Source organism: Rhincodon typus, chromosome 17, assembly GCF_021869965.1.
Source record: "Rhincodon typus isolate 14 chromosome 17, sRhiTyp1.1, whole genome shotgun sequence".
NCBI classification, from domain to species: domain Eukaryota; kingdom Metazoa; phylum Chordata; class Chondrichthyes; order Orectolobiformes; family Rhincodontidae; genus Rhincodon; species Rhincodon typus.
This window is the reverse complement of record NC_063348.1, coordinates 41,373,782-41,387,653: the sequence shown is the minus strand read 5'-3', so window position 1 is coordinate 41,387,653 and position 13,872 is coordinate 41,373,782. Positions and strand designations below refer to the sequence as shown.

General features: G+C 40.4%; 1 protein-coding gene across 1 annotated transcript in view; it reads right to left on the bottom strand.

Annotated features, from left to right (window-relative positions):
• eif3m (eukaryotic translation initiation factor 3, subunit M) overlaps positions 1 to 6,450 on the bottom strand; it is a 45,482-nt gene extending 39,032 nt beyond the window's left edge. Inside the window, exon 1 of the mRNA XM_020512261.2 lies at positions 6,349 to 6,450. Within this exon, the coding sequence (XP_020367850.2) occupies positions 6,349 to 6,390 (42 nt within the window). The 5' untranslated portion in view covers positions 6,391 to 6,450. The remainder of the gene's footprint in view (positions 1 to 6,348) is intronic.
• Positions 6,451 to 13,872: the final 7,422 nt, after the last annotated feature.

Below are 13,872 nucleotides of genomic sequence, written 5' to 3'. Positions count from 1 at the left end.
TTATTCCCGATTTACAGCATCCACAGTTCTTTCGGTTTTCAAAATTTCAGGATTCAATTTTAATTCAATGAGTGAACAGGCTTTGAGCAATCTAAAAATCAGGCAATTAGTCACAGCACATCCACAACTGCCTCCCCAAAGGACTGAAGCCTCAACTTATGTCCCAAATTATAGGAAAGCATGACTCTGAAGATCATCCTATGGTTTGGGAGTGAAAAATTTTAAATTGCAAGTTAAATATTTAATTTTTACTGTGTGGGTTTTCTTGTTAAATACTGGATTAGAAGATGGCATAGGCTTAAGTTAATTAACAAAAGCAAGAATGGAAGCATGAGGAAAAATCTTGACATGCAGCAAATAGTTAAAATCTGGAATGAGCAGCCTGAAATTGGCCAAGGCAGATTCAATCAAGAGATTCAAGACAAGATAAAATAATAACATATTATTCAAAATGATCTCCTCATCCTATTAAAATTATTTGGGGCCTGGAAACCTTTCATCATCTCTACATTTGATTTCCTTTCCTGTAAATCAACCAATAACTATCCACAACTTTACATATTTTCATGGTATTACCAGTTCCAGCTTATTTTTGATATACAACAGTTGTGAATAGTCAATCATATTCTAATGTAGCCCATCGTTATAGGCAAGATTTTCGCACACCACCTTTATTTCTGCTCATGAAATGAAAGCACTGTCTATATTTAAGCCATATTTCCACCAACCAGGACCCCTCCATTTTATGCTGAGTGAAATAACCACTTCCCTTGAAACTATACAGTGTTATGAAAAATACATGATTATTCATCATGTCATGGTCTCCAACATCACTGTAAACAGTGATGGGAACAAAGGTATAGTTTATGAGAATTGGTAAAACAGAACTGTTTCAACATCACCGAGTTAAAAAGGGATTTATCATGTGATTTCGTGGAAAAAGTCAAGAGCCGAAGAATACTGTGGGTTATTTGCTGTTTAATGGAAAAGCAAATAATTTTGGGGGAGAAAAAAAGAGAATGCAAAGCTTTAAGAGACAAGAGATTACTTTTAAAGCCTTAATGGCTTGACAACAATGTTTTAGAATCTATGCTGCCATTGCCTGGAGGAGCCACTGGATTTTTAGTTTTGGTTGTGCTGCTGATTTGAGAGCTAGAAAAGAGATAGGTGGCATTTGCTGGAGAGAATCATAGAATCCCTAAAGTATGGAAACAGGCCATGCAGCCCAACAAGTCCACACCACCCCTCCGAAGAGCATCCCACCCTGACTCATTCCCCTACCCCTGCATTTCCCATGTCTAACCCAAGCATCCCTGAGCACTGTGGGACAATTTAGCATGGCCAATACACCCAGCCGGCACATCTTCGGACTGTGGGAGGAAACCGGAGCGCCTGGAGGAAACCCAATCAGACATGGGGAGAATGTGCAAACTCCACACAGACCTGAGGGTGGAACTGAACCTGGGTCCCTGGCAACGTGAGGCAGCAGTGCTAACCACAGTGCCACCATGCCGCCCCAAGAGGTGTACAAAGAAAGGAGCTTTCTCTTTCAATTAAAGTAGTATCTGTGAATCCTAAAAGTTTCAAATTCCTAAGTGTTTTGCAGCTGAGTTTGAAATCTGATCTGAAGATCTTCCATCGCTCTACAACCAACAGCAATCAGATCTCACTGAAAGGAAACCAAGGAACGGAGAGATGTCAATCAGTTCTATCTTCTGTACACAAACCTTTGCTCTTTTTTTGCCTATTTTTCCCACCACTCATGATCCAGTCACAGAGCTGTATGAACTTGTCCTATGTGTGAACTGTGTTATGATCAAGGGGAAAATGGTTTAACTCTGTACAGTAGCTCAGTTGATAGCCAGTTTGGTCCCATGTTTGAAGCACAAGTTCATTTCTAATGAGAATTTAATTTTTTGGTTTACTGAAGAAACCAAGTGAAAGTCTCCTCTGTTCTAGGTAACAGTAATAAGGAGAAACAAATTGACTACATTGTTAATTATCAAGATATTTATACTTTTAATAAGACTCAGACTAATAGGGCTTGATTTCTAGTAAATTTCTCTCGTCATAGTCTGAACAGCTTAGAATCAAATATGATCACAAAGTAGCAAAAAAATTGATCTCAGCCTTAGACAGTGCTCAAAATCATTAGTCTTTTCCCCATACTATTCCAAAATCCTGGAAATACCTGCAATATACCAATGCCTTTACAGAAAAATGTTAGAAAGCTTAATTTTATACCTGTACAAGAAATAACCCCAAAATGGCATGATGGCTCAATGTTAAGCACTGGTGCCTCACAGCTCCAGAGACCCAGCTTTGATTTCAGCCTTGGGTGACTCTGTGGAGTTTGCACATTTTCCCTATATCTATGTGTGTTTCCTCCAGGTGCTCTGGTTTCCTCCAATGATGTATAGGTTACATGGATTGGCCATGCTAAATTGCCCTGTAGTATCCAAGGATGTGCAGGCTAGATGGATTAGACATTGTAAATGCAGGGGTGCAGGAATAGGGTGGGAGGCCCTTTAGAAGGTCAGTGCAGATTCGATTGCTGAGTGGCCTTTCCACACTGTAGGGATTTTCTAATTCTAAAACCTTGTGCAACCTCAACTTGTCATCTTCGTTAGTCATAAGATGCCAAGTTGTTGTTTCTGACAGACACAGTATGGATTTAACAAGCTAACATTAGGTATGATCTTGTGATTGGAGAACACTTCCAAACAACACTGAAAATGCTAGGAATTACACTGAATCAATTTACAAACATTATTTGGGTTTGTAATGTGGTCCACTTACACTTAGAGTCATACAGCATTGATACAGACCCTCACTTACTAAAAGTTACATATATTTTTATATGTCAGGTGATAGCTTAGTGGCATTATCACGGGACTATTAATCCTGAAACCCGGGTAATGTGCTGGGGAGCAAGGATCAAATACCATCATGGCAGATGGTGGAATTTGAATTCAACAAAAAAAAAAAATCTGAGATTAAGAGTCTAATGATGATCATGAACCAGTTGCCAATTGTTGGAAAAACCCATCTGGTTCACCAGTGTCCTTTACCGAAGAAAATTTGCCATCCTTACCCTGTCCAGCCTACACGTGACTCCAGATCCACAGCAGGGTGATTCTAAACTCCACTCTAGGCAATTAGGGATGCGCAATAAATTGTGTGGAGCTGGAGGAACACAGCAGGTCAGGCAGCATCAGAGGAGCAGGAGGGTCGACGTTTCGGGTCAGGATCCATCACATTTTATGCTCAGTGTACAAATTATTCCAAGTTTTAGGATTTTGGAGGCCTCAAGAGTTGGCTTACGCAGCAGCATCTACTGTTGTATCAAGATCATTAATCCCATTACAAAGACATGGGAAACCCCACTGTACACCTTTCTCCAAACTGTAAATCAACCTTCACCACAGTTACATGTTATTCACCATTGTGAATTCCTTTCATTCCATGGTCTTTAACTTTCCTGGCAATTTTATTCTACACGACAATCATTTCTGCTATCTCATCTAAAAGCTGAATAACACAGTTAAACATGAGGTAGCTTTTACAAAACTCCATCCCTATACTTGTCAGCTATACTTGTCTAAATTTGTTAATTCTATCCTAGATTATCTCCAAAAGCTTTCCCATCACCATGTTAAACAAATTGGCCTGCAATTGCTGCTTCATCCTTGCATCATTTTTTGAACAAATGTGTTACATTTTCAATTTTCTAGCCCTCTGCATCCATCCCTGTATCTAAGGAACATTGAAAAATTATAGCCAATGCCTCTTCAATTGCCATTCTTACTTCCCTTAGCATCCTAAGATATATCCCATCCAGTTTTGGTGTCTTAATTTCAAGTAATAACATCAGCTCATTACTTATGAATTTTTAGGTTAACCAATATGTCAACTCTCACTATGACTTTGGACGCATCATTGTCCTCGATAAAGATAGATGCTCATCCAGTACCTCAACCTCCATGTACTACTTAATCCCTGACTGGTGCTACCCTTTAACTGATTAATCTTTTACTGTTTGTGCTCGTAAAAGAATTTTGGATCACTTTATACATTAACTGCCAGTATCTTCTCATACTTAACTTCGTATCATGTCACATGTTTCCATTTTTCCTTTGAACTTCTACATTCAGTTCATTTCTTAACTGTAACAGCAACCTGGCATTTGACATACGCACTCTTGGTCTTCTTCATCTTCCTCTCTTTTGGTGCTCTCGTCTTGGTTGCCCTATCTTTCCCCTCCATGGGAATGTATCTCAATGGTAACAGACTTTAATGTTGCCAATTGTTTTAGTTTTGCCTGCTAATATTCAATTCCAATTTATCTGCAACAGACTTGTTCATGCCTCCCTTAATTGGTCCTTCTCTAGTCCAGCACTTTTAATTCTGGCTTGCTCCTTGATCTTTTCAAAACTATAATATAACGATCACTTCATTCAGTGAATCTACCTTATTCCCCAAAACAACATCATGGTACATATTAGGATAACTGGAGTCCTCCAGTTATTATTTTAGCTTTTGTATCTCTGCTAATTCTCCATGAACATTGTTTATCCTTCCTTAGGCTACATCTTGGTTACCATTTCCCTGTCAAATTGCTTTAAACTTGCCCCAACAACTTAACAAATAGCACCACAGGGAATTGCTTTCAGTTCTGTCAGGTACAACCATATTGGCCTGAACAGTCTCACCTCCACTAGAACTAATGCTAATTTCCCAGGAATCCAGAGCTCTCCCTCCTGTAACATGAATTCATCTGTTTTACTCTATTTCTATACTTAAAATTTGACACCTGGGGTAATCCAGAGATTGCTACCTTTGACGACTTCCTTGCTACCTGTCTAAAATGTACTTGAAAGATCTCATTCCTTTTCTTACTATGCCACTGATGGGGATATGGACATGACCTCCAGATGTTCACCCACCTCACTCCAAGTGCTCCAATGCATTCAGTGGCATCTTTGACCCAGGCAACATATCATCCTATACGTGCAAGTCTGCAACTCCAGAAACACTTACTTACAATCCTAACTATAGAATCATTTTACTTGTGGAGGTTGGCTTCCTCATGCCAGTCTAGTTAAAGACAACCGGTTACTCCAGAAAGGAAAATTAAAAAGGTGGGTGGACAACCATATTCTAAAGGAAAACCAAAAGAACTGCCGATGCTGTAAATCAGAAACAAAAACAAAGTTGCTGGAAAAGCTCAGCAGGTCTGGCAGCATCTGTGAAAGAGAAAACAGAGTTAACGTTTCGGGTCCGGTGATCCTTCCTTAGTTCTGAGGAAGGGTCACCAGACCCGAAACGTTAACTCTGTTTTCTCCTTCACAGGTACTGCCAGACCTGCTGAGCTTTTCCAGCAACTTTGTTTTTGTTCCATATTCTAAAGGTTTGAGACAGCATGGCTCAATGCAAGTTATCAACGAAGTAGCATTCTATACCAAATGTAATTGTAGATCTAAGGTCTTAAAATCAGAGTGTCCAAGAGAAGGCGACAGGCATAGTGGCTATGTAAGTTTATGCAGGCAGATGGAAACAGAGCAAACACATAGGTTTAGAATTTGTATCCATGTGGAATATAGAGGTCTTCAGTTTGTTAGGCCAAACTGCCCCTTTTATCAACAGGCGCAAAGGTACACAAAACAATTTTGGTCGCCTGTTGTGCTACAACAGCAAAAACAGAAGTTGCTGGAAAAGCTCAGCAGGTCTAGCAGCATCTGTGAAAAAAAAAATCAAGAGTTAACGTGTCGGGTCTGGTGATCCTTCCTGAGAACCCAGTTCCTGATTTATGGCTTGCGCTTTCGGTTTTTACGTTATACCACAACAGTGGCCATATGATAGAATGGGCAGAAGGAGCACATTCAGCCGATCCATCGAGTCTGCCCCAACGAAACATCAGCTAACCTAATCACCCTTAACTGCACTCTCCCGCCTTATCCCCATAACCCTTGATTCGCTTACTGATCAAAAAACTCCACCCCTCGTTTGAATACCGTCCCTCCCCTTATAAAATCGCCAATGGTTCTAAAGTTCTTTGGGACGTCTGGAGGTTGTGACAGGCGCTAGAAAAATGCACGTCTCCTTTATGCAGAATATAACAGGGTTCAGTTTCCGAGACGTGCTGGCTCTTTCTCATGGAAGTCACTAAAGCAGCCTCAGACTTCCTCGTTTGGCCCTCTCCCCGTGTGTCCGGCCCACGAGGCTCCACGACAAGGAGGTGTGGACGGAGGGCGATGGGACGTGGCCGCTTGCCGCTCGAAACGGGATCGATCAGCCGGCCGCCCAGACACTGCTCATCCAGATATCACCCCTAGACCGCCCGCTGACCTGGTCCTCCTCGGTGATATCGATGAAAGCCGGTACGCTCATGGCTACCACTCCAACCGTCTCTCCACCTCCCAACAGGGCCACTTCCGGCGTGATCGCGTCATTTCCCGCCCGCCGTCTCTTAAAGGAGCCATCACTTTCCTTCAAGGGGACTGTCTCTCCTGTATCCCTTGTTACAGAGCAAGTGACAGTGTAGCAAAGTGGGGTGCGGTGAGATATGTGATAGGAAATCCTGTTGTAAAAAAATACAAGGGAAATGTATTTCGGAAAGAGGTACATAATGCTACTTGCACCAGAAAGTGAACCATTTTTAACCTAAAGTGAAGCAAAGAACTGCTGATACAGGAGATCTGAAACAAAAAACAGAAATTGCTGGAGAAATCTGATGTGTACCCCAGCCACGCACATGAAGGGTCCCGACCCGAAACTTCCCTGCTGCTCGGATGCTGCCTGACCTGCTGTGTTCCTCCAGTTCCACACTGTATTGTCTCACACAGTGTCGTTTCTGTCTTTCTTATTTGGTGTCAGTAACCGCTCAGGAAATACTTCTCTAAGGCAGAAGGTTTAAGTTTATATCACACTCTAGAGACTACATCACACACAGACACACTCACACAAACTAGGCTGCTAATTCATAGCAGAATGGCCATCCATTGCGAATTTGGCCTCAGGTTAAGGTGGCACTGTTGCCTCACAGCACCAGGGACCTGGATTTGATCCCACCTTCAGGCAACTGTGTGGAGTTTTCACATTCTCCCCCGGCAGGTTAGGTGTATTGGCCATACTAAATTGCCCATATTGTGCAGTGACGTGCAGGCCAGGTGGATTAGCCATGGGAAATGCAGGCTTACAGTGATGGGGTGGGTCTGGATGGGATGCTCTTCAGAGGATCGGGGGTGGCCTCAATGGTTTTACACTGTAGGGACTCCACAAAGTCCTGCATCAGTCTTGAACTTCTGTATTTCTCATTTGGATATATTATTGTTCAGCAGGCACTTGGTTGGATGGGTGGGAATCCAAGGCAGTAGCACCAGAATCCGATGGCCACACTGATCATGTATTCGGTTGGCAGAACGTCACAATTGGCACCCTCTTAGTGTCTGCCACACAAATATGTAATGTTGTCAGTGAATTTCAGTGCTGACATGATGCAAGGGATGTAGGTTATACATCCCAACTCTGGCAGATCCTATCAAATAGGATATTCTTTTGGCTGTTCCCAATGGATAGAGTCTATACTCAATCAGCCTGTGCTTGCAAAACTCAGGGCATTGTCTCCTATTTTAGAAATGATATCTGATTTGATAACACATGCTAAACAATCCTGACTGTGCTAAGAGTTACTGTAAAACCAATTTAATATTAACAGTCAGACTAGCAATATGGCATATTTGTGCATGCTAGAAGTTACAGATATTTGTGAAGAGATAGAACATGCCCATGCGTTGTGCCCTTTTCAACCTAGCAAAAACTTTGGGGTCAGCATTCCTTAGCGCATTCCTCATGGCGATGTCTTGACGATTCAGAGTCGACTCGCCTGGTTTGAATTTAAACAAAAGCTTGGCAGTAACCTGCTCCTGATTCTCCATTACAGCACCTCAACCAATCACAGCCAACTTTCCAGACCAATAGTCCCCCTCTTTTCACGCAGTATAAATCGTTGTTTTAGTATTCTTGTAATTGCCTCTTAATAAATGCAACAAAAGGCTTTGACAACATTTCACTTTTCCAACATTACATAGGTATAATCCATGCAATTTTCTGGCTGGATTTGTGCTTTGGACTGTTAAGTGACCACTTCCAATAGAATCAAAAAGTGTATTTAATATGATATAAATACTGAGACATTCAAGCATCCTCCAGCAATTCAATGATGAAACATTCAATTTTAAAACTTTACTGAGAACTGAGGAAACATACTAAAGTGAGGTTGGTGGGTTTTAGTTGCCTAGTTGCAGTCTCAGCATATGCAAATTTTTTTGGAATGCAATAGCTCTACTTCATAATAATAATAGTGAATCTTTAAGGTACATAACAATTTCAGATTCATCCACAAAGATAAAAGCAAAATAGATAGCAAGCAACTAGATAGCAAGGCTTCACTAAAGACGTTAGTTTTAAGGAACATCTTGGAGTGGAGGGATGTGGGGATGCATAAGTGTATAAGAAGGAAATCACAGTGTATGGGTCCCAGGCAGCTGAAGCCATGGCCTCTACTGGCATTGGGAATAATGCACTCTATTTCAACCAGTCCATTCCATACTTGAAATTAAAATCTACATTAGATTCTGGTAGTTAATCACATTGTTCTATGTAGAATCCTGATTCATTCATTCATTCTTGTATAAATTGACTGCTGCATTGCCAAATAATACAATAGATGATCCAGCACAGATACCTCACTGGCTGTAAAGCATATGGGAACATTTTGAGATTGAAATGTTTTATATAAATTCAAGTTCTTTGTTTTCAACCCTATACATAAAATTAGATAGAATATACTGATCAAAAACAGGGCTATTACCTTAACAAATCTGTGATGAATCCTGCTCTTACCCTATTTCATCTAATCCCATAACCTTCTATTCCATACCATTATCCAACTTTATCTTAAATGCAATTGTTTTATACACCCAATATACCACCCATGTAGTAGTGGGTTATACACTCTCAACATTCTCTCGCGAAAGAAGTTTCTTTTTTTTAATGTTGGATTTATTAGTATCTATTGCCTTACATCCCAGCCAGACCCACTCTGTCCCCGTAACCTCACATGGCTAATTCGCCTAAGGGCTAAAGTTTGAAAAGTATCAACCCAGGTAATAACTTGAAAAATTCTTAGCATGGTAATTATCAATGTCAAGTAGTGTTGGAACACATAGAACATAATTACAGAACTGTTATGGTACAGAGGGAGGCCTTTCAGCCCATTGTGTCTCTGTATGAACATTTCTTTTTGTGCTATTCTCTCAACTTCTCCTAGTAAACCTGGACAATCTTCCTTTTTGAATGCCCCAATTGCAGAACTTTCATGCCTGGTCAAACCTAGACAGAATGCTCCAGTTGAAGCTGAATCAGTGTTTTTACATATTTTTAAATCATAATTTCTTGTTTTATTCACTATTTTCCATGGATTGTACAGTAGCTAATATAACCCCACTGTTTGAAAAGGGAGGTAGAAAGAAAACAGAGAATTATAGACCAGTCAGCCTGACATCAATAGTAGGGAAAATTCTAGAGTCCATTATAAAAAATTTGACAGCAGTGCACTTGGAAAACAGTGACAGGATTGTATAGAGTCAGCATGGATGTATGAAACGGAAATCATGCTTGACAGATCTATTGGAATTTTTCGAGGATGTAGCTCGTAGAATTGATAAGGGGGAGCCAGTCGATGTGGTCTACTTGCACTTTCAGATGGTTTTCAATAAAGTCCCACATAAGAGATTAGCATTAGTAAAATTAAAGTGCATGGGATTGGCAGTAACGTACTGAAATGGATTGCGAACTGGTTGGCAGATAGGAAGTAAAGAGTAGGAATACACATATCGTTTTCTGAATGGCAGCCAGTGACTAGCAGGGTACTGCAGGGATCAGTGCTCCGATCCCAGATACTCACAAAATATGTAAGTGATTTAGGTGAAGGAACTAACTATAATATCTCCGAGTTTGCAGACAACATGAAGGTAAATGGGAGGATGAACTGTAGGGAGGACGTAGAGATGCTTCATTGCAATTTGGATAAGTTGAATGAGTGGGCATATGCATGGCAGATTAAGTACTGTGTGGATAAATGTGAGATTATCCATTTTGGCAGCAAAAACACAAAGCCAGATTATTATCAGAAAGGGGATAGATTGGGAAAGTGGGAGCTGAAATGAGCCCTGGGTGTCCTTGTACACCAATTGCTGAAAGTGTGCAGGCAGGTGCAAATGGAATGTTAGCCTTCATAACGAGAGGACATGAATATAGGAGCAGTTGTCTCGCTGCAATTGTACAGGGTTTGGTGAGACCACACCTGGAATATTGTTTGCTCTTTTGGCCTCCTAATCTGAGGAAGCATATTCTGGCTATGGAGGGAGCGTAACAAAGGTTTACCAGACTGATTCCTGGCCTGGCAGGACTGATACATGAAGAGAAATTGGATTGGTCAAGACTGTATTTATTGGAATTTAGAAGAATGAAGCGTGTCTCATTGAAAGTTATAAAATTTTAACTGGGTAAGACAGGGTATGGTGCAACTGTAGAATTCTCTGCCACAGAAAGCAATTGTGGCAAAAACATTGAATGTTTGCAAGGAGTTAGGTATAGCTCTTAGGGCTTAAGGGATCCAATGGTATAGGGAGAAAGTGGGAACAGGGTGCTGAGTTGGATGAGCAGTCATGATCATATTGAATGGCTGAGCAGGTTTGAAGGGCCAAATGGCCTCCTGCTCTTACTTTCTCTGTTTATACTTCATGACTCTACTGATGAAGGCCAGGATCACCTAAGCTGTATTAACTGCTCTCTCAACCTGTCCTGCCAACTTAAACCAAGTTGTGATAATGCCCCAGGCAGATTAGTGGGCTCATGGCATGAAAAAAATACTTCATGTTTATGATAAACTTTGGCAGCATTGCTTCTTTGAGTTCTTACATTCCAGTCAATTAGGAAAGGCATCTAAATGAAGAACACAGCCTGTCTCTTCCAATAGAGCTGTCGTTTTAACAGAATATGTTATAGGTTTATAGCCCAGCACTATCACAGACAGTACAAAGTGAATTCATAACAAAAAAACAAAACCTCCTCTTAACCTTCCTGAATGAATTATTGAAATTTGGAGCATGTTTCTAATGAAAATGAGATGATGTAGTCTGTGTTTGTATTACACTTCCTACAAGTTCTAAAACTTCCCATTAACTTTTGATATTAATATTTATTTCCATATAATGAATATAGTTATATTGCCACATGCAACCCTTCATCATGAACATATATTATACTTATCTTTTCTCATATGTATTATACTGATAAAATCTTAAACTTTCCTCTTATCACCTTCTTCTATTTCACGGTTATCTGATCTTTCAAATATCACTTCCCTGTTTAATGGGTCTTTATAAGCTGACCTTTCCAAAGAGATGACAATTCTCCCCCTTCTTCTCCCTAACCTCTAACAGATGACCTCTCACAGTGGATTTATTATTCGCCATTAGGACCATCAATGCTTTCAATCTCTAGCTGAGATCTTGTACACTTTGCCAAATTGGGCTACAGCTTTCTGAGACGCTGTGTTAAACATCTAAAAACCTGAACAGGAAACACTGGAAGTGTACAGCATTTCTGATGATACCTGAGAAAAGGCAGCTTAACATTCTGGGTGTAAACACTTTGAAACAGCCACCAAGTTAACCCCCAAGTCGAGAAGGCTGGTGGAAGATCGAGCATGGGACCCAGTATCGGCTCTTTCATCGGTGGAGGCAACATTGGTGTGAGAGGCCCAGCAGTGAAAAATGGTGCCTGAGGACTGTCAACTTCGACATTGGTTCGGTTCGGTGCTGGCGGCGAAGTGGTGGCAGAAGGATTATGGGCTCTCTTTAAGCTTTTTTTAACATTATTCTTAAACTATTCAAAATGGTGCTGGAATTGTGGTGACAATGGAAGCTTTTCACTGTATTTTACTGTATTTTTCACTGTTAAATACACGTGACAATAAAATCATTCATTCGTTCATTACAACATTTCTGAAGCAGCATCAGTACAATGACTGTTAGGGTCTAGATAGAAAGAATCCTTGTGTTCCTCATGCCCTCACTGTATCTCTAACTGCTTCTAGCCCTACAACCCTCCTTAAATCTCAATCTCCTCTAATTGTGACTTCTCACACATCCCTGATTTTCACCACTCCACTTTGGCAGTCAATGTTGCCTAAATCTAAAACTACTCCTTTCCCACACTACTCCATTTCTCTGAACTGGAAAGTATATTTAATTAGGTGGGTTGATAGTGTTCCTGAATCCTGTCATCACTACCATAAATATGGGGAAGGTGCATAATTGACCTTCCTACTATGCCACTAACAAAGACTCTTAATGGCCAATTATTAATCACTTAAGGGTCTCATCCCACTACAAGTAGTATTAACTCAGCTGCAGCCAACTTGACAACTTTCTCTCATACACGATATGGGCTAGGCCAGAATTTATTGCCCATTCCCACTTGCCCTTAAGAACTCCTCTAAACCTTGGGATGTAAGAACATCCACACTGTTGTTCAGAAAGGAATTCCAAGATTTGAGCCAGTGACAGTGAAGAAACAGTGATATAGTTGTAAGTCGGGATGGTATGTGACTTGGAGAGGAAGTTGTGGATATTGTGAACCCTGGGCTCTTGATTCTAAGGGAAGACCTGCTGTTAGCCTCACCACTGGCTGATTGGCCCATATTTTGGTAGACCTTTCCAAAAAGACAGTGTAGTTATCTCAATGGCCTGCGAGTGGCAAGTAAGACATGCAACCACTCAGCAAGATTGTACCCTACATTTCTGTTTGTGGTTCCATGTCAAGTGCTGCTGCAAAGACTCTTGCAATATTTTAGTGCCTAATGCTGCTATATAAATCTAATTCATTGTTGTTTAAAATACTGTCTTCACAAACCACCACCTCCCTTGGGTTATCAAGGCAAGAGCAATAAATGTAACCCAGCCAGAAGTGCCTGGATCCTGAAGCCAAATTTTACAAATGCAATGAATAACACCAGGAAATAGCACATCAACAGACTTCTTGGAGGCTTACTTGTTCTTTCCCTGAAAGAGAGGGTCAATGTCTTTGCTAAAAATACAGAAAGTGGAATGCTACATAAATGCATCAATACATTTGACTAACTCAAACACAATGTGAACTCTGGTGAGTTAATTTTCTTAAAGTAGTATATTGCTTAGCAAATGATATCAAATTCTGTTAGTCCCTACTTCAACAGTGATGATGTCTCCTTGTGTTATGTTCAAAATTATAGCATTTGTTTTAATGTAGCTACCCATCAGGTGCTGATATGTTATTTATGTACTGATAGACAAGTTACTATGTGAAGTAAACATAAATTCTATTTTGGTTAACTTCTGCTAAGAAAGAGGAAGCGTTCTTTGCCAAATAATCCTTTGCACTTCAAATCATCAATCGTTTGTAAGTTATGCCAGGAAATCTTCTTAAAGCACTGTTAAAATTTCCTTTGGAAGATTGAATATAGTCCAGCCTGTCAAGTGACTACACAAAGTTTTAAATAACATATAACAGCTGTTGAAAATGGTTTGAGAAAAGCATCTTATATTATTGCTTTTGCATTCTGAAAGCACTATTTAATTATGTCACTACAAAATAATCAAAGCACTGCATGTTCAGAAATACTGTGAGGTAATTCCTCAGTTGGTAACTTGGACCTGAGCTCCTCTGCTCTGCAAGTTTATATTGAATCATCTGTCATCATCCTACATCCATTCCCTTTCAATGTCCTCTTACCCTGCTGAAGATCACCCAAACCCAATAATGGGC